The sequence below is a fragment of the Cydia fagiglandana genome, chromosome 13 (genome assembly GCF_963556715.1).
Source record: "Cydia fagiglandana chromosome 13, ilCydFagi1.1, whole genome shotgun sequence".
In the NCBI taxonomy this organism is placed as follows: Eukaryota; Metazoa; Arthropoda; class Insecta; order Lepidoptera; family Tortricidae; genus Cydia; species Cydia fagiglandana.
In genome coordinates, this window is record NC_085944.1 from 14,379,746 (window position 1) to 14,402,077 (window position 22,332).

The 22,332-nt window shown below is 38.7% G+C and overlaps 1 protein-coding gene across 1 annotated transcript in view; it reads right to left on the reverse strand.

Annotated features, from left to right (window-relative positions):
* The window catches only part of LOC134670352 (WAS/WASL-interacting protein family member 3-like), a 46,261-nt gene extending 25,186 nt beyond the window's left edge, over nt 1-21,075 (reverse strand). Inside the window, exons 1-2 of the mRNA XM_063528170.1 lie at nt 20,396-21,075; nt 14,624-14,877 (exon numbers count right to left, since the gene is read on the reverse strand). Coding sequence (XP_063384240.1) covers nt 14,624-14,877; nt 20,396-20,747 — 606 coding nt within the window. The 5' untranslated portion in view covers nt 20,748-21,075. The remainder of the gene's footprint in view (nt 1-14,623; nt 14,878-20,395) is intronic.
* Between the last annotated feature and the right edge of the window lie 1,257 nt (nt 21,076-22,332).

The following is a 22,332-nucleotide window of genomic DNA, read 5'->3' on the forward strand; positions in this document are numbered from 1 at the left end:
TCAGCTGGAGAAAAAATATGCGAAAAAAGTTTTATGCGTAACATTACATTATGACAATCAATTATTATGCGACGAGATAGGATCCCGTTCAGCACTCTAACAGGGGCTAACGAAAAATAGTAGTTATTAGGGTTCCGTACCCAGAGGGTAAAACCATCGGGACCCTATTACTAAGACTCCACTGTCCGTCTGTCTGTCACCGGCTCTATCTCATGAACCGTGATAGCTAAACAGTTGTACTTTTCACAGATGATGTATTTATGTTGCCGCTATGACAACAAATATTTTTACTATTTGTTGTTATAGCGGCACGGTACGGAACCCTCGGTGGGCGAGACCGACTCGCACGTGTCCGGTTTTTTATATTTAATTTTTACTCGTTTTAATCAAGGACAATTGCCACGAAAAGATTCGCTTGCCGTAAGGATGCTCTGACGGGTTATTCGTATGCAGATACTAGCAAATTTCGTCCTTATGGTATATAAGCGAGAATGTGGTCTTTAGCTCGAAAACGTCACATATTTGCAAGGGCTCGAACCAAAACCTTAAAAGATTAAAGGGGCCCACAGATTACCAAGTTCGCCGGGCGATATCAGCCTGTCAGTTGTTCGGAACTGTCACCTACGATTAACTGACAGGCCGATATCGTCCGGCGAACTGATAATCTGTGGGCCCCTTAAATCGGCTCGACAGAGAATAATCACAAATACGTGTCTAATCTTTATTTATTTTCAGTAAAATGGCTAATGATGTAGCCGAGGAATCTTACAAGTAAAATTTTACACTGACGTATATTTTTTTCAGACACATTTACAAAATTGCAAGTTTTAGGGACAGGGAACAATTACACAAGCATCTCGCTCGCCGGTGACAAGCGCAAGCTACCAATAAAACTCATTATTTAACGAACATGAATTAAATAAGTTACATTTAAGAGGTCGATACCGGAGTCTCGAAATCGAAGTTTTCGGATTGGCATATCGCCAGGTCACGTTTACCCTTAACAAAGGCATGGCAATTAGTGCACTGCACACAACCGGATTACGTTGAAACGTTGCTGAGAGAGATATAAATTACGTTATCTACCTCTCTATCGCTCTTGCATAAGTATTCGAGCGATAGAGAGAAATAGACGAACAAACCAAATGTAGGCTCTCAGGTGGCCCACCGCGAACCTCGTTCGACGTATTGCCTCCCTGTCACACTTACGTATGCGAAATTACAAGAGCGACAAAGAGGCAACACGTCGAACGTGGTTCGCGGTATGCTCTCAGTTCCGTATAGCGTGCCATCATAGTCGCTTACGAAACGGACGCTAAGCTTTTAATCCTTCTGGAAATTCTAGGAAGCCGATTTGATCGGATGGTATTCCATGATTTGGCTTAAAAATACAGTGCCAAATAAAGCCTCGATCGGCTTAAAACCTTTCAGAAAAATCTAGTGGGTAGCGTTCGTATGAATTCTAAGTTAGGGCTTATGTTAATGGTCCGCAATGTAACTAAAATCGCAAGCGAGTTCGCGCGCCGTCTAAATGAGTCCTTAAGGATAGGATAGTGATTTTTTTCTGAATGCATGCAAAAAACTGGAAATAATAAGGAATTAAACGTTCGAATATATACTTTTCGATGCAATAAACAAAAATACAAGGTCTCTTATGTTATGTATAGCAAGTAGATCTAGAACATCGATTCATGTTTTGCCGTAATAAATTGTTATCGGAACTGCATATGCATAAAACACAAGTTGGTACAGGGCCAGAATCGAACACGGGACACTAGTGTAGGTATTGCCTGGTCTGGAGTGAGGTATTATGTGCCATTCATGTATTTGTAAGTTCGGCCGAAAGATTCGGCAGTATTTTAGCCGAAACCGACCCTTTGGTTGAAACATGATTTTTATCCCAAAACCAAAACACCGGTCGGGCTATTGTTTAAGTCCCACGGGAGTTTTATTCAGTTACAAAAGGTCGGCTTTAGTTGACGTCGGCTGATATACAACGCGACCGCGTTAAACTCATAACTGGACAAGTAATTATCCTAATTTCTTAAGCGAGGACTCAAACGATTAAAAAGTGTCAAAAATGAGTCAGACAGTTAACGACTTGAATTCGGGTGTGAAGACATCTGTTTTAGCGTTAGTCATTAAACAAAGATGCCATATCACTATTATCAACAAAGACGAAAATAACGTATCAGATAAACACAGTGGTGTTATAAACCACCGTACCATCTGAGTTTGAATAGAAATATCTGGGAGACCGAGTTTTGCGCGGAAAACATATAAAAACTCAAAAATGCGCGTTTTCCCAGAGATAAGACCCAGCTAGATCGATTTTTCGGCCCCGAAAACCCCCATATAACAAATTTCACCGAAATCGTTAGAGCAATTTCCGAGACCCCAAAATATATACTTATACGAGAATTGCTCGTTTAAAGAAGACTAGAAGAAGACTATTCTATCTATCTTATAGAGATAGATAGAATATATAGATAGATAGAATAGTCTTCTTCTTCAACCTACAGTTCGTTTTTTTTAAGCATTAGAAAGAACTTGCAAGAAGGTAAGCGATCTTGACATGTCTTTTAATTGAAAAACGCTTTTTAAAAATCAAAAACGATTACTTATGAAAGCAGAAGAATATAAATGATCGTATTAGATTCATAATTGTTACATATTTGCCGTAACTTATTTTTAAAATGTGTTTTTTTAATTAAAAGACACATCAAGATTGTTTACCTTATTACTAATGCTAAAAAAAACGAACTATAGCGTTTTCCCGGCCTAGCGCCACTCCGCATTCCTGCTCAATCTTCTCCACTTTGCCCGGTCTTTCTTCGGTACCCTCAAGTGTGAGATTGTACTATAGAATAGTATAATCTAAAATTATTTCTATTCTTTCTACCAACACGATATGAAGTTTGCAGCATCTCGCGTATTTTCCTAATCTTATCTCGCGTTCCGGCGTAGTAATACCTACTTAAATAACTGATAAGTGACGTGCAAGCATTTAGTAATCATTTCATAATCTGCAAATAATGTGCAGACAAAGAAAACCAATACTATGTTGAGTGTTCTCATAACAATTTCCTTTCATAAAATGTCACAAAAAACATTTTGGGGGCATACTATGAAATTTTAAACCTTAGTTATCTGCCTCTTTATTGCTCAAATATACATAAGTGATAGAGAAGTAGCTAACGAATTTTGATTTTGATGTCCACGGTAGGCCCTCAATGTTGTTTTGAAGTTCTACAAAACGCCGGAAAAGTTTATGATAAGAGGAATTAATGTCCCTACCTAATACATAGTGTCTCCAAGGAAAGACCTAAAAGGCCTCCTACGTGTATACGTACAACACAGCCGGTCAACTCTACTGCCGTGAATGTGACAGAGTTTTTAAGAACAAGTTTGGCCTGGCCAGCCACATAAGCGCTCATAATGGATCCTCTACACGATGGGCCAACGCCGACCACTCCAAGGGACGCATTTATGCGTTAGAGGGAGCAAGTGATATTGCTATCTCATTCTACCCTTGGAGTGGCCGGCGTTGGCCCATCCTGTAGAGGAGCCATAAGAGGAAAAACCCTTGATTGCTGAGTTCGCCATCATCGAAATCGATGCGGAGGACTATATAATGTCTCCGATATCTCCATTGAAAAGCTCAGAGGAGGACAGAACTGTCGATTATCTCTATCTTTTATCAATTTGTAGACCAAGCGTAATGTCACAGTTTCAAAATCAGTGAACTGATTGAAATCTAGTGGGTTAATGGCGCCATGCTATTTCGTCCCACGCCTTTTATTAAGTAAGATCTGTGCGGTGATGGGAGTTCACATAATTATGGTATTGAGTGGGTATTGACATCTGACATACAATACCTAGGTTATCTATACATTGGTTATCAAAATATTGACAGTTTAATTAGTAAGGGGGCACAGAGAGTAAATGTGCAAAAAAATCCAATAGGAAGACATTCCACCTATACCAGGCGTGTCTCACTCGGCGATTTCGTCGCTTTGCTACAGGTAGCTAAAAGTACATCCGTTCGACCCCAATTTTGGGGTTTGCCATAAGCCGCGCGTAGCGCTGTCGCCACCTAGCGGCCATATCTGTGCAGATCGTAACAGACGCGTTTTGTTAGAGAGTGACTCTTCTGTATTTAGTACTATTATTTATTCTGTGCCTATACTTCTTTGTCCAATGTGTATTACGTCTCGCATTTTGCTGAGAGAGTGAGACGCAATGACATTGGACAGGTGGAATAGCACCCTTAGGGTAGGGCAGTGCCCATAGTACAAGTACTTAAGGGTTACTTTGGGCTAAAGGGGCACATGATCACTTTCAATGGGCACATGAAATTCAATGAGAACAGTCGCCATCAGATGTATTGGAGCGGCGAAGGTGCTAAAATATCTAACACGCACACTAACGCCCTGACAATAGAAGCGTGTTCAGATATTTGTAAGCACCTTGGCCACTCCGATATATCTGATGGCGACTGTACCGACTTACAAAATGAATGAATGCATTTCCATGTTAGGCTCAAAATAAGATTTTGGCAAAAATTTCATTTTTGGTACAAGCTTTTATCGCCGACTGTACTTTTTATTTCACAGGCAACTAATACTCATCATCGTCATCATTTCAGCCTATATACGTATCACTGCTGAACACAGGCCTCCTCTCATGCGCGAGAAGGCTTGGGCTATAGTCCCCACGCTAGCCCAATGCGGATTGGGGACTTACACTTACTTACTTGGGAACTAATACTCATCGAGACAATTCTAAGAACCCCAAACACAATTAGGTTTCGCTGTTTTATCACAGAGTTCCTATGGCCACCTCCGGTCTCCATCATCAGATCAGCTCGATGACACCATAATATTGCATTGTCACCCGACTTACATATGTATGCAAAATTTCAGCTCAATCGGAAACCGGGAAGTGGATCAAATTTAACTTGCAAGATTTGATTACACACAGACAGACAACGGTCAGGTGAAACTAAATAAAAGCTTGTAATACCAGAAAAGCCGATAGCAACCAACACTGAAAGTCGTAGTCAAAGTTGATCCCAGGGATGCCAACTTAGTGGTTTTAGGGGGAAATAAACCAGCTAGGGGTTTTTTTAGGGGCTAAATATTTTTAGTGGTTTTTTTAGGGTGTTTAGAAAAGTGCGCAAAAGTTTGAAAAAATGTAGGCGTGAAGGGATATCGTCTCATAGAAAATTTGAATCTCGCGCTTTTTTCTACTGACAAGATTTTCTTGACCATCTATGTATAACGTTCATATGTATGATCATTAAAATGTCGAACCGGTTGAAAATGATAATAATGTTCTATATTTGGAAAATCTATAGGTAATAATTTATTTTATTTTTTATTTAGTGGGTTTTCCAAAATAATTTAGTACAGTTTTAGGGGTTTTTAAGTTGAGCTCAGGGGTAAAAAAAAATTGGAGTTGGCAACCCTGGTTGATCCGAAACAAAAACATGCATCTCAACTTCGAACCCCACATACGAGTAGGTACAGTCACCTGCAATAATATGTTACTTTTCGAAGGCCGCATAAATATGTGACACGCTCTTATAGCTGTACAAATAAGATCGTTTCAGATATTTTTGCGGCTTTCGTTGTGTAACATATTATTGCAGGTGACTGTACAGTCGGTTCCGAAACTGGGGAATTGGGGTATCGCGGGGCTAATCGTATACCGAGTTTAGCTACAAACGTGCTCAAAGATAGGTGTGTTTACATTTACCCAATGGGGCCAAGATGACAATCGTTAGTAGAAAACGACAATCGAAACTTAAAAAAACCGGGCAAGTGCGAGTCGGACTCGCGCACGAAGGGTTCCGTACCATAAAGCAAAAAAAAAAACAAAAAAAAGCAAAAAAAAACGGTCACCCATCAAAGTACTGACCACTCCCGACGTTGCTTAACTTTGGTTAAAAATCACGTTTGTTGTATGGGAGCCCCATTCAAATCTTTATTTTATTCTGTTTTTAGTATTTGTTGTTATAGCGGCAACAGAAATACATCATCTGTGAAAATTTCAACTGTCTATCACGGTTCGTGAGATACAGCCTGGTGACAGACGGACGGACGGACGGACGGACGGACGGACGGACGGACGGACGGACGGACGGACGGACGGACGGACGGACAGCGAAGTCTTAGTAATAGGGTCCCGTTTTACCCTTTGGGTACGGAACCCTAAAAACGGGACGAAACGGGACGGGATGGTTTTCGATTGTAAACATTCGTAGTATGTTAAATATTCATATTTTCTCAAACATGCAATGAAATATTGATGTTATGTTCCTTATAATAGGCTGCGAAGTATGACGTTTCAGGTGCGGCTAGGACAAAAGGTCGTTAATGGAATTTCATACACATCTTGCAGGCCTAGGCCGGCAAAGTCCTCTTTTTTAATTTTCATTTCACAGATATTTGTGACACAGCATCGTGGCATTCATCCATTAAAAAAAATAGAGGCTGTATTTGCTTTATGGTTCGTAATGACACTCTGCCACTACGCCTATAAAAAAAAAAACAAAAAACAATGTTTGCTATAATTTGTATAAAATCAACATGAACTTAATAAATAATACCTTATTAATCAAATTCCATAATTTTAAATTATAAATTTAACTACACAAATAAAAACATTTAAAATATTTCATCTAAACTTTAGCGGTAAAAAGGTCTACTCAAACACGCGTAGTAATTTTTTTTTAAATGTTATGGAGGTAAAGTTGAAATTTTTTTATTCTGTTTTATTGGATTTAATATGGTGTGTTGTTGATTTTTTTACTTTAATATGAGTTCCGACGAAATAATGAAATTAATATTAATTGTAATCGTAGGTGTTGGAATTGGCAGCGTAAGCAGAATTGATTTTAAATAACTTGCTGCCTCTGCCGCCAAGTGTAAGACGAAGTATGTATATGGTTGCTTATGGCAATTTTATTATTTGAGAAACTAAGAAAAATGGCTTACAGTTTATTAGAAACAGTTTTGTGGCATATTTTAAATGAATGTAACTACAAATTCGTCAACACTGTGGAAATTATACTTATTTACTCCATGCATAAAGCAACGATGTATGTGAAACATGATGATATCAACATGAAAGACTATGTAAACTTATGTGACGAAAACGACAGTCAGACGGATACAAGGCGAAAAAATCAAAGATACATGAAAATATACGGGTAGTAAAAATACACGACTCGTGTAAAACATACGCGTGATAATGATATAGGTACGTGTTGGTTATATTTTGGGTGTAGTTTACTTTTAGTTTTTTGTATAAATAAAACTCGGGTTTCGTGGATTTTTTATTTTATTTATTTCATTGCATGTTTGAGAAAAGCACTATACATACCTCGGCGGGAAATGGGGCTGCCCGCGCTCAGACCTATCCGGCCTCGCTTCGCTCGGCCGTCTATATGTCTTCGGCCGGCAACCCCTTTCGTCCCGGCCTCTGTAGTAATGTACTATTATTTCACATGACAATCAATGTGTACTAAAATTTGTTTGTTAACTGCCAAACGACAAACATTACGACCTATGACCGTTAAGAAAATCAGATTGTTGTCTGGTTATCTTAAATGATACTTAAACAGCTCGTAATAAAGTCCATTATGCTTTAATAGCGTTTCGCTAGGATACGAGATTGCGATAATCAGTTCTCTGGTAATTATTTTTAATTAGCTTTACCGGTTTAGATGCTACGGCTAAACAAAGGCGATGTGAACGCTCTTATTTCGTTTCTATAGAAACTATAATAGCTTGACTTAGCTGCATTTTATAGCGGTTTCGTTATTAACTTAGTGACGTAACTCCAACACAGTCGTAATAAAGAAACTTGATTTTGTTTGACGACGGTTTTTTATTGTCATTTGACGGATTTCATTTGGTAGGAGGGGTTTTAGGAACTATTTATTTTTAATTAAGGGAAAATAAGAGATTACACAAATTCGTGCTTTGAAAAGAAAGAAAGAAAGAAAGAAAATACATTTATTAGTTATTTGAATTCGACAGTTAAAGTAGATGGCGCTGTACGGCTCCAATCATTATGGAGTAACCCTGGTTGTCAAATTTCATACGTTTGGCAATTCATCATCATCATCATCTCAGCAATAAGACGTCCACAGCTGAACATAGGCCTCCCCCTTATGCAATGCAGTTGCCACAAAATATATTGGCACTGTACGGCACAGATGGGAATACGCGCTTATAGGGACAAATCATTCCCGTTTGTCCCCGCCTCATGTATGACGGCGGTCACGTGGGGCGTGGACAAATGGGAACACAATACACGCACCGTACAGAGCCATCTTCTTCAGCTGTCAAATTCTTATACAATCTATGGCTCTACGGTCTCTGGTCATATTAATTAGACGGCCGGTCTGGCCTAGTGGCATGTGAAGCCGATGGCCCTGGGTTCGAATCCCGGTAAGGGCATTTATTTGTGTGATAGATATTTGTACCTGTCATAGATGTCTTCTATATATTTAAGTTTTTGTATATTATATATATCGGTGTTTGCGTTCCCGCAAAACGAGCCTTCTTGAGCTTACTGCGGGACTTAGTCAATCTGTGTACTGTGTAAGAATGTCCTAAGAATAAGAATAAAGATCATTTAATTCAGCAGAGGTTACAGATATACCAGGGGTCTCCGCACTAGGCAATGCCTGTATCGTGGAAAACCAAATTACAATTAAATATCAGAGTTGTTACAATTATTCTAACATCTAGTAAGAAACTACTTACGACTAGTACCTAATCTAAACTATAAACTAAGGCTAACCCTAGACACTACATTGAAACTAAATCCTGTCAAATATGGCTTCTGTCTCGGCATAATTTTGTGAGTGCAGTGCAGCAGTATGAAAAGTAGTTTTTAGGGTTCCGTACCCAAAGGGTAAAACGGGACCCTATTACTAAGACTTCGCTGTCCGTCCGTCCGTCCGTCCGTCCGTCTGTCACCAGGCTGTATCTCACGAACCGTGATAGCTAGACAGTTGAAATTTTCACAGATGATGTATTTCTGTTGCTGCTATAACAACAAATACTAAAAACAGAATAAAATAAAGATTTAAATGGGGCTCCCATACAACAAACGTGATTTTTGACCAAAGTTAAGCAACGTCGGGAGTGGTCAGTACTTGGATGGGTGACCGTTTTTTTTTTGCTTTTTTTTTGTTTTTTTTTTGCATTATGGTACGGAACCCTTCGTGCGCGAGTCCGACTCGCACTTGCCCGGTTTTTTTCGCTTCCATTTGAGTGCAATCCCTGAGCTTACATAGTTTGTTTATTGCATTGTATGTAGACGCTCTGATGCAATCTCCAAAACGTTTGCCAAATGCTGAATTTACTCTTGGAATGGGTAAATTGAAAACGCGTTTTTGTCATAAATTATTATAGTCCTTTAATAATTTAGACGATTTATGTGTTTGCAAGCAAATTTTGTGTAAAAAGTTGACGAACAGACAGAACTTTAGCTTGAGCAAAGAGATCAGCAGTTGGAAAACGGAAAGGTTTTTTGAACATTACTTTCAGCACCGAACGTTGCGCTCTTTCAATTTTCCTATAATATTTATTTATTTATTAATAAAAAAATAATAGTTTAATTTACCGTTTGGGGTACGTTTTAATTATGCTTAGATTTTGACGCATGCGAACTAGTATATTTATTAATTATTAGTCACTATTAGTATGCAATTATTGAGTACTAACTACAAACTCTTTACAATACAAGGAACCAGGAAGATGCATCACCGCTTTAGACAAGAAGTAAGAATAGTCATAACCATTAATACCTAGAAACCAATTTACGTATATTTTACGTCAATAGTATAAAATAATACAATACAAAGTACTTGTGGTTTGCGGACAATGGTTAATTTACTTTTCCTTCCTATACTGGCAGCTGTACTAAAAAAAATACACATCTGACGGCCCGATTCGGACTTTAAGATACGTCAAATATTTCGGCTAAGATACGATATGAATTAGATACGTCAGTGTCAAATGTGACGTTTCTTCAAACAAAAACGTCACTTTTGACACTGAAATATCTAATCCATATCGTATCTTAGCCGAGATATTTATAAAAAATATCTCGATGAAATAAGGAATTGATTAGGTAATGGGATGTATGGGCCTAAAGCCCTTTCCAGACTTAGCTGTAAGAAATCAGTGCGACATTTGTACTGCTTTCTAATAGGAAACATTACGCCAAACTCTGCCGATTCTGCGTAGAAGGCGCCACTAGCACAAACTTAGCAGAAGAGAAAAAATAAAACATACCCTTGTTATCAATGAATATTCAGGTGTCCACATTTTGAACAAACTACAAAACTACAAAACACAATCGCGCAAATACTAAGTACATGTTATACTAAAAAAACATCAAAGGTACAATGTGAGATATAAATAATCGTCGATAACATAAGGATGGTAATTGGCATTTAGTGTATTTTATTTTCCTATACTTATATGCGGTGCTGGGCGCAATGACTAAAACAGCGAAATACACAGATAACCGTATCTATCGATAAAGAAAGATAGTCATGTGTTTTGTGACAGATATAGTGAAGACGAAAATTTTTTGGATGATTCCAAATACATTTCTACAATTTCAATCTAGGACAGCGCTGTTGCCCAGGGCGGCTTTCGCGAAAACCGAAATTCGCAAATTGCGGGGATCTTTCTCTTTTATTCCAATGAAGGCGTAATTAGAGTGACAGAGAAAAATCCCCGCAATTGACGAATTTCGGTATTGGCGGTAGCCCTAAAGTTGTCATCGTTGGACACTGCGTTTCGTGCCTGCAATACTGCCACTTAGGGCCACTTACACCATCCCACTAACCTGTGGTTAAGCGGTTAAACCATTAACCTAGTGTCAAATTGTACTGGTAACCATGGTAACTCCAGGTTTAACCGGTTAACCCCGGGTTAGTGGAATAGTGCAAGTGGGCCTTATAGGCATCAACATTTTTAAAGGAAACTTAACTTTATTATTTTTAATTTATTTAATCTCCAATAATCATAAATTTTGAGATGTGGCCGTAGAGCAAGCAGGACGACGACTGACCAGCAAGATTATTTTAAAATATTTTAACAAGGTATGTATAACGCAATCATATCAAAATTCACTCCATGTCTTTTTAGTGCACAAAACGACGTCGAGTAAGATACAATTGAAAGTAATGAAATTACAAGAATCCCTCTTAATAGCAATAACGCACGTTGCAATCCATATTTCCATTTTAATACCAGGTAATCGATCGCCGTAGCCGACCCTACGACAGTAGTCTTAAGGGGGCCACTGATTAACAGTCCACCGGACGGTATCGGCCTGTCAGTTAGAACAAAATTTTGACAGTTCCAAACAACTGACAGGCCGGTACCGTCCGGCGGACTGTTAATCAGTGGGCCCCTTAACACAAAATTTTGCGCGCTTCCTTGCAAAATTTTATTGGAGGTGAATGTGCTTATCTTTGATGTTATACAAAGAGTACACGTGCATTTTTCTTAAACAGACAAATGCAAGGTTATATTATATCGAAAGCCCAAACTCCCACAGAGAGGATGACGCCACACTCCCGCTAAGGATATTTTTGCGTTTTCGGCCGCGTGTGGGCGAACTCGAACTCTTTCGTGCGTTCGGATATTATCTTCTTAATTTACGATCGGTGGCTTATGTTAATGATTTTTCAAGTTTTATTCGATGACAATAGAAATTACGTAATATGTAAGCAAATGAGATACTTTCTGGTTAAATTTTCGTTTTCACATCGGTATTCAAAACCCCGGCTTACGAAAAATTCAAAGATGCTAAATTAGCGGCTTATTTTAGACTGCTTTTTAAATACGTATGCAGATACAGTAATATTTTGTATAATATATTTACGACTTACATTACTTAATTATATTATTATATTGATTCTTTGTCGAATTACGCATTGCGTAATTTTTAACAAATTAGGAATTTCTAAATGAAATAATACATATTAATAGTAGGTACTGATTTCAGACCTAGCAGTTAAATGATTTAAAATTCTTACTAGAATAAATTTCTTCTTAGAATGTTTACAAGCAACAACTTTTAGTGCCAATAAAATCTATTTTCTAACCATAGTAAAGTAAAGCATTCCTACTGTTTCAAACAAAATGCACAGAATGATCTCCGGTTTTCACTCGATTCTGGAATTTTATACACGTCGCGCTTTCATAGGCTTAATTTAAACGAAATCTCACAAAGGCGCAACAGTAACACTATTTTGAGCATTTTAGGCAACACATACCTATATTTCATTCTTTTGTTGTTTATTGCATGGAGATTCTTGTTGATAATTTTGTTTAGAATGGTTCATTTTCTATTCATTTTACAAAACCAAGAGTTTGCTTGGGATTTTGGAATTGACGTACATATCGTACAACTAGAAGACGAGAAAAGTCGTCAATTATCGAAAACTAACAAAAACAATAATATTTCTATCATGCATAATCAATAATCATTCTCATCATCAATATCATCCAAGACCCCCACAGCTGGACCTAGGCCAAGTTCTTTGAATTCTTAATCAGTTCGTCCACCTGATTAGAGGCCTTCTCTTTCATCATTATATGTTTTTAGTATTTTTACTCTCCACACACCAATTGAATCAGTTAAAAATAAACTGAATAGTAAGACTGATATGTATAGTTGCCATCAGATATATCGGATCGGTCAAGACGCTCACAAATATCTGAACACGCCTCTAATGTCAGGACGCTAGAGTGCATGTTCAGATATTGTGAACACCTTGGCCGCTCCGATATATCTGATGGCGACTGTATAGTGACCGCGATCACTATCGCTATCGTTATCTAAACACAGACTAGCCCTGTTACTGCACTATACAGGGTGTCCCAGAATTCGACGTCAAGCCGTAAACGGATGATAGACCAAGTCATAACAGTTATCATAAAAATACAAAAAAAACTCATTTTTTTTTTTAATTATGGTCACTTTAAAAATTCACTAAAAAATCCACATCCTGTAATGGTTCTTTAACTCTTGTTACTACAAATTCCATAATTATTCTAAATTTTTTATTATTGTGTAATCTTGAATAATTACAGGATGTGGATTTTTTAGTGAATTTTTAAAGTGACCATTTTTTTTAAAGAACATGACTTGGATTTTTTTTTGTATTTTTATGATAACTGTTATGACTTGGTCTATCATCCGTTTACGGCTTGACATCGAATTCTGGGACACCCTGTATAATAAAATATAATATTTTGCATATGCCGTTGACATCGCACCTGAATGCACCCGTATTCATTGCAGAGCGGGTACCGCGAAAACCGAAATGCGCAAATTGCAGGAATCTTTCTCTTTTACTCCAACGAAGGCGAAATTAGAGTGACAGAGAAAAAATCCCCGCAATTTGCGAACTTCGATTTTCGCGGTTATAGACCTGAGGTTCTACCAAGAACCTCGCTATCGCTTGCATATGCAAGAGAGCGATTTAGCTAAATGCTTTAAATATAGATTTTGTTCAGTTCCAAACTAACACGGGGCTTTTAAATATAAACCACTTGCACAATGTCAATCGTTCGATATCACCCGTAGAATGCACATCGAAGGCTTAAAATAAGCGTGCAAATTTAAACCTTACAGCCCAGACCATAAGGTCCTATAAAAGGATTAAGCATGACTCTAATCTCGTTTTAGACGCTCCTGGGAGCTTCGCGGGTTTGTAAACACTTCATGCGGTGTTTAGTGGTAACAGGACTTATGTTATTTGTAATTAGAAATGAGCTTTAAGTACATGCTAGTAAGATTCATTGTTGTCGGGATGATCAGATCTTGGGAGGCAGTAGTACGGGGTAAAAAACTGTTTTTACTTTTCTGTGAAATTGGTCCGTTCGTATGTCGAAGATCAAGAGCTATGTAAATCTATGTTTACATTTGAAGACAAAGTGGTTTAAATTTCAGTAAACCCTTTTTTATTGCTCTAAATTGCAGATGTGCTTGTCAGCTGTATTAGCTGTACTTTTAATTTATCGACGATTACAAAACGACATTAGCATGATTGCAAGTAAAGTTGATTAGAGGGAATCTAATGCACAGTAAACGGTTTTTCAATTAATTTAGAAATCGTATTTACAGACTTTATTTGCACGTCCTTGGCATTAAATGTGTTAAGCTAGCAAGGTTATTTGTGACGTTTTCAACCAAAAGGTACCACATTGTCGATTGTGGACAAGGTTGGTTTGAAATAGAAGCTATATGGAAATAGAGCCTTTATGACAACCGACAATAATGGCACATTTATTATCACAGACATTTCTTACATTTTTCAAATAGTGAATAGAATATTTTGGTTTTAATTCTTACATTTTTGTCAAACAAAGTTGTAAAACAATAATCGCTAGTTATGCCTAAATTTTAAATCTAGGCATAACTAGCGGCGCTAGCCTGTCCGTTATGCGTAACTTTCGCACTTGCATTATGCAAATGCCTGTCATGTATGCAAGTTGCATACATGACAGGCATGGACGAAAAAGAAGCGACCATCCTAGCCCTATAGGTACAGTTCTGCTAAAAGTAAACTTACCAAAGGCATCTGTTTCGGCACCGGCGGCTGCGGCGGCGGCCCCCGCGCCCTGGCCTCGCTCGGCTGTCTCTTCACCGCCGGCCTCGGCGGGGCCTGGGACACCTGCGAGGCCTGCTGGTCCCTGGAGGCCAAAGCCTCCGATAACGCTGCTGAGAGCGCGTTGACATTGCCAGGCTTGCGTTCCGGCGAGGTCTTGGGCTGGGGCGGGGGGAACCGCGGCGCTTCGGTTTTGATCTGACCGTTTGGAGTTGTTCCTGAAAAGATTGGGAAGTTATTATAAAAGGGTTTTTATTCGAGGATTTTGGATTGTTTGTTTTGGTTCCGTATTTTTTAGTATAGAAAGAAGAAATACATAATCTGAACATTTCAATCACGCTATCACGGTTCATGAGCTACAGCATGGCGTCAGACAGACGGACAGTCAACGGAGTCTGAGTAATAGGGTGCCGTTTTTACCCTTTGGGTACGGAACCCTAAAAAGGCATAAGGCCCCCAGTGTACAAGTAGTATAATAGTTTTGACCTGAGAACGTGGTTCGTGATACCCAGTTCATTCTTGTCCAGTAATTACAAGCCAAAGCTTTTCTAATAAATAATAAGCCAATTCAAACAGAGCAAAAAATGCCTACAGTCAGCAGCAAAAGTTGCTAAGCGGGCGAGGTGTTCAAAATTACCTTGACACGCTCTTATTCTCTTAACAATAAAGTCGCTTCAAGATCATTTTGTTATGAACACCTGGCCCGCTTACCAACTTCTGCTGCTGACTGTACAATCAAAATAAAATCGCAGCGAAAGGGCGTTTAACCTCCCATGGAATGTTCGAACGTCGTAAACGTAACGCATACAAAGTCACCGGTACATATTCGATAGTCTGCCCGTTCGTGAGCCTTACTGCAAGGACATAAGTACTATCCATGGTCATATTTTTGTTGGTAGTACCAAACACAGGCAACACTTTTAACAGACCGAAGATGAACCTTATACCTTCGTCATAAGGTTTACGAATGATCAGTGAACAATGTGTGATGGTACGCAAGTCCTTAAGGCTTGGCCACACACAGAGCGCGACGCAGCGCCGCGTCCGCGCCGCGTGATGCCGACGCGAAGCCTGGTCAAACAGGGCGCGCGCCGATCGCGCCGGCCTCACGCTCTCAACACGCCCTCAAGGCGCGCGTGAACGCGGCGCGGCCGCGCGGGAACGCGGCGCACCGCTCGCTGCCTAACGTCCGATCCTACTGATGTGACCTTGCGCGACGCGGCGGGCCGCCGCGTTCGCTCAGCGCAGCGCTGCGCACGCGCCGCGCGGACGCAAGGGGCCGCGCGGCGCGGGGCGCGACAGAAGCGGGGCGTGATACCGGCGGGACGCAGTCTGTTTGACGTCGGTAACCTGTTAGCATGTGCCGCGGTCGCGCGGCGTGGACGCGGCGCGGACGCGGCGCTGCGTCGCGCTCTGTATGTGGCCAAGCCTTAATCGCATCCTCGCGCCCTACTTCATTGGCAACTGTCAGTTCCGTTGTGCTTTGCTGACCATTGATGAACTTTATGTCTTTGGTTTAAGGTTTACAATTGTAAGTTAATAGTGCACGATGGTACGGAACAGTCGATTTTCACTTGCACTGCGGGAGGTTTCTAATGTTTAAATTGGAACAAATTGTTTTGGCTCGCGGTAAACATTGGGACGTTAATTTTTGTTAGGTTTTTGTTGTTTATGTGGGTGTGTGCCATTTTAATATCTAAGGATCTAGGAATATGAAAACAGATAAGTTTCATGTTATTAATTAGGTAGTCAGGTACTAATTTTACGGCATGCAGTGCCTCATTGGTACTTCATGCTTACAAAAACATACAAACACATCACTTGCATTTACTTCTGTGAAGTTCTTTTTAATCCGAAACAGAAACGCAATGAATGTGTGTCCAGTTCATAGCTTTAGCTTAGCGAAACTCTCACTTGCGACCCGCGAGCCCCCCTGGCTATTTTGTATGTCATATTTACAAAAGACAACGTCTGATAAAATCATAAATATTAACAAAGTGCGGCCCGCGTCAACTTCGGTAACTACTAACAAGGCAATTGGGTGCTAAAAGGTTGCCGACCGCTGCTTTAGCCTGACGGGTCACCGTTTTGTGCCAGATGACATTGCCCAGGCGCATCCTATCATCCTGCGTGCTGTGTGCCCCAGTTTACCGCAAATGATTAGTTCCGCTCGTACCATCGCCCACGCTGTTAACTGTACATCGGTGGACCTTATGCCTTTTGTAATAAGGTCCACCGATGTACAGTTAGGAGTGTTGCTGTTTGTACTGCAGACGTACGCGACCTTTACGGTTATATTATAATTTATAACAATATGAAATTTGTATGCAAAGATTCCGATTGCACTAAACATTTTTTTTTTCATAGATATTTTTTTCTCGATAAATGAGACCTTATTTCGGAGCTTGATATATCATGCCAAGCCAATTGTGAAGGCCTTTTTCCTATGAAATGTGTGGCAACCCCTATGAAGTAAATAATGGACGACCCCAAAAATGATGACATAGACATACCTACATGTCTTTTCAATAGAGGGGTGTTCAAATATTTGTGAGCACGTTAACATGTCCGATCCTCCTTATCAGATCCAAAGGATCTTGTAGAAATCTGGGCCCGTAACCAGTTTTATTCGTTTTAATTCAGGTTACGTATTTAACGAACTGCCATCGTATTGTATTTCATTAATTATATGATTATACAAGAGACGAGTACACAATAAAGACAACCAAGACTGATGGAACGCAAAGTTTGGAACGTTTGCAATGTTGTCAATAACGTGAACTTCGGTAGCAAAGAGGTAAGATAGCGGGCTACAAAACCGTACCAATATGTTAGACTTAAAAAAGTCACGCAGTGCAAGTGTTATTTTAAACGTCAAACTTCTATGAAATTATGACATTTCATCAAGTTTTGCTCGAAAACGAAACGAGCGTTTGTACAAAATAATGTCATTATATAGGATGCCCAGTAATTAATGGATAAGCTTCTAACCACCAAGATTTCTGATTTTAGTTCCTTGTTTCACTAGAAACAAAAGTATATCTCGAAAACCGGGGGAGCTTTATTAAACCTTAAAATCGATTTTCTGGACCAGCCTAAGGTGTCTTCTTAGTGGTTAGAAGGCTATCCATTAATTACTGGCCACCCTATATATTTACCTATCACGGCTCTTCGGCTGTTATTTAATTCTTTAAATAACATCATGTGTAAACAAGACTAACACAGCTGTTTTCCCCTCTTAATTGGTCGGTACAAACTAGTGATGTAAGACCTCACTAACTGCGTCGAGCGCTACGCAATCTAAAGTGTCATTCTAAAGAACTTGTTAACTATGTAAACAAACCGCCACGCCATATTGAAAATTATGTCAAAGAATCACGTATTTACTTGTCTTTTGGTTACATAGTAAGCAAGTTCCATAGAATGACACTTTACAACAATAATAGGGGACGCGCATTTTGCACTTGTACTGTGGTTGACAATCTATATTATTTACCTATCTCTAATACGTAACGTGTTATATCATACATGCTGTCACAAGTTCTGCTTGTCCAAAATCGAGATATATCGAAAAGCACATAAATAACGAATTATTTATGTGCTTTTCGCTGGTAGTAGGCATATGGAAATCTTAAATATCTTAATAGGTATTTTCGATTAACTTTAATTAACTTTTTAAAGTTGTACATTGAACTGAATTGAATTAAACATCATCAATTGTTCTATCTATCTAGCCCCTTTGTTCTGAGTTAGAGTATATCTCTAAGCTCAGTGTGCCGCTTGGCAAAGGCCTCCTCTAGCTCTTCAATCAATTGTTAACATTTATATTTTTCTTGAGTTAATCATAATGCATGGATCATACATTATACTAAACTGAAAGTAGGAAATTATAGGAAATGTTAAAAAGATACTGGAAATAGTGTAAGAAGGGGATGGAAGACTTCAAGGTCTACTACATTTTGATATTGGTTAATAGTAATTTGAGGATATTTAGCGATAACATAAGGATAACATGCTATTTAAGGAAATTAACAAATTTAACAATACCTCAAATGACCATTAGGGATGAAATAATTATGCCTAATGTGATATGGTTTTCCATCAGTTTACCATAATTATTACATTATAAAACCTTTATATGTATTTACGAGTTATGAATATTATTGAATAAAAAATACTCACACATATTTATTATTTACTTGTAATAAAATGCTTGATATATTTTAGTACAAAATCAAATCAATTTTTATGATATATGAGGCAAACAAGCAGACAAATCACAATGGAGCATAAAGACCCTTTATAGTTCGTTTTCTTTAGCATTAGAAAGAACTCCACAGAAGTAAGCGTACAGTTTTTATCAGGCTCTTTAATTGTTAATCATTATTGAATTATCTAATGTAGCATGGTCAAATACATATAATTTATTTCAAATTATTACCGCTAAAAGTGCCGGATATGGAACCACAAGCTTACTTCTACGAAGTTCTTTCTAATGCTAAAAAAATCGAACTATAGGCATGGAACGCCACATAGGTATATTGATAGGTAATTAGGTAAGTTATTGTCAGCTGTATATACAATTTTCGTTCTCCCATAAAAATATGCCAACTGGGTGGAATCCACTGACATAAAGTTTGAGAATGGTGTCAATTGGTCATTTATTTTATTGTTTTACATTTGATATTTGAATGTAAATACTCTGATATTTTCTTTATTTAACATAAAATGCTAAAACATAAGACATAAACATAAAATACAGAACCAGCTTCCTCTCAGTCAATATTTATAATAAACATAACTTGATATCATTAATCTACCCTTTATCTGCAGCCGAGTGTAGAACAATCAATATTGTAATTAAATATCAGATATCATATCAGTGTGTACTTGTTATGTAGATATGTTTAAAGGTAGGTAATAATCGAAGTTACAGGTAGTTTAGTTTTGAACTTGTATAATGATTTTTTACTATGTCTCATTAGGTTTTTAATGAGACTAAAATGAGAATTAGTCACTCACATTCTCATAGTATAAAATTAATATCATTATTGAAGAATTTAACCTTGTGCCACCCAATGTACATTAGGATGTACACTCAGTTTCGATGCAATGTCAACCTTAATTAAAAACATATTAGTTAGCATTTCATTTGTCTCGTAAAATTTTTGAACAAATGAAATTCAACCCAATTAACAACAAGATCAATATACAACAAGATCCTAACCTCCTTGGCTATAATTATGTATGGTGGGTGGCACGAGGTAATATAAAGGGCCTCTTGATTGTTTTTATATGATGTCAGATAAATTATTCAAAACAATAAAAACTAGAGACAATAGATGTTAGAGAGATTATTATTATACAAGTAGCAAAAATAATGCATTAAAAATTGATACAGGAGGCAAACAAGGACAAATACCCTAAATACTCTTAACCCTTTCAATACCACATACACAAACCTAATTTTTATGAAAGTTTCAGATACTTTTAGATTCCTGTGGGAACAGCCGGCCTAGCCAAGGTTGCAATCGCTATCGCTTCGACAACGAAAAGCATTATGTCTCTCTATCACTCTTCCATATTAGTGTGACAGTGACAGTTGCGTTTCGATCGCTACGAAGCGTAAGCGATTGGCGTCTTGGCTACGCGGCCAGGTGTACTAAACATTGGCTATATGACAACAACTTTACCAATTTAAAACTAGCATGATCTTATCTTTATAAAGATACTTACCACCAAATTTGCCACCAGTAGGCCTCAGCTTGGGCATTCCACCCGCAAACAGCCCTCCCAACATCGGCGGCGCTGCGCTGCCACCATTCTGCATACCACCACTCTTTACCCCATTGCCAACTGGAGATGCACTTCCACCAGAACTAGACACCTTCCCCGGTATATACGGTCCACTCTTATCCACTGTAACAGTCTTTTTCAACTTCGCCCCCTGCCTAATAGAACTAAGCAGGGCATTCCTGTTGTCTCCCGAACCTCCCTTCGACGAACCTCCGAAACTAGGCGGCGGAGGCGGCCCCGGCGGCGGCGGAGGACCAGGAGGCGGCGGAGGACCGGGCGGTCTGGGAGCCATCGCGAAACTGTCGCAGTAACCGGCCTACAAGGCCATGAGGAAAGGATAATGACGAAAATAATTCAAACACCCTACAACATTCACGCACTTGTATTTGTACACACGATCCTCCCGACGGCACGTGACGAAAACATTCGAAGCCCGATACGTCACTACGACTAATGCTAGCTAATTTAAATAAAATATTGGAAAACCTTGTCCTAAAAGATTAATCATTGTAAGAAGCACGTAGACACCACAAATTGTTTTCACTCTGTCCACATATAATTTACCACTACCCAGCATAATTTCTTCTACGAAACATCGTTTCAAATTCGGCCCGTTTCTGACGGTTAAAACGAGTTCCTGATAAAGTATTACTTTGCTTAACTTAAATGATATGATATGATATTATCGACGAGTAGGGAATTCGTCAAATTCACAACTCGTAATCGTAATATGGCCGACATCTGTCAAAATTTGTGGAGTTGCTACAGACAAAAATTAAATTATTTATGGTAGTTTTTTCTGACAATGTAAATTCCTACAGGTTATATAGACGGTCAAGCAAATCTTGTCAGTAGAAAATGGCGCGAAATTAATATTTTCTATGAGATGATATCCCTTCGCGCCTACAATTTTCAAATTTGCCGCTTTTTTCTACTGACAAGATCTACTTGACCAAGTTTAGTTGGTCAAACAAATCTTGTCAGTAGAAAAAGGCGGCAAATTTAAAAAAATGTAGGCCCGAAGAGTCCCATAGAAAATTTGAATTTCGCGCCTTATATAGTTACCTTATATAGTATACTTATATAGTTTGTCCAAGGACTTTTTCATGTCAAACATAGACAGGAGAATCATACTGTCTTTGTCTTACGCTGGCACAAGTACCCCATAGACCTATATGATAGGTTTCAGTGAAGCACCCTAAAGAAAGGGATGAGTACAGGTTTCTTCATGATTTTTTTTGTTCCTGACAAATTAGGTTTGCCAGACTAGACCTATGTCTCATTAGGTAGGGAGTGAGTATAGTAAGTATAAGGACTAAACATGCTTGCAAATACAAGTCTGTAATATATAGTCTCAGGTTTGTTTCTATGGATTTTGCATATAGATCAAGTCAAGCAAATCTTGCCAGTAGAAAAAGGCGGCAAATTTAAAAAACGCGGAGGGTTATCGTCCCATAGAAAATTTGAATTTCGCGCCCTTTTCTACGGACAAGATTTCCTTGACCAAGTATATCTATCTAAAAGGCCCCTGTACATATTGGGCCAGCAAGGGCCAGTCTGGGGAACGCATTTATGCGCTGGAGGGAGAAAGTGATATTGCTATCTCATTCTACCGCATGGCTGCGTCCCTTGGACTGGCCTACGTTGGCCCAATATGTACAGGAGCCTTAACGTGTATTTTTTTTTTCGAATTTATATCGCAATTTCTAAAAGGTTTTTCTCCTATTTTTGCATTCCTTTTCTTGCATACATCTGCGAAGAAATTCAAAGGCGTAAGCCCACGCAGTGCAAGTGTTATTTTAAACGTCAAAATTCGATGAAATTGGCTGAATGTTTTTAAAATGTGTAAAAAGGGGTTAATTTCAGATATTAAGCGT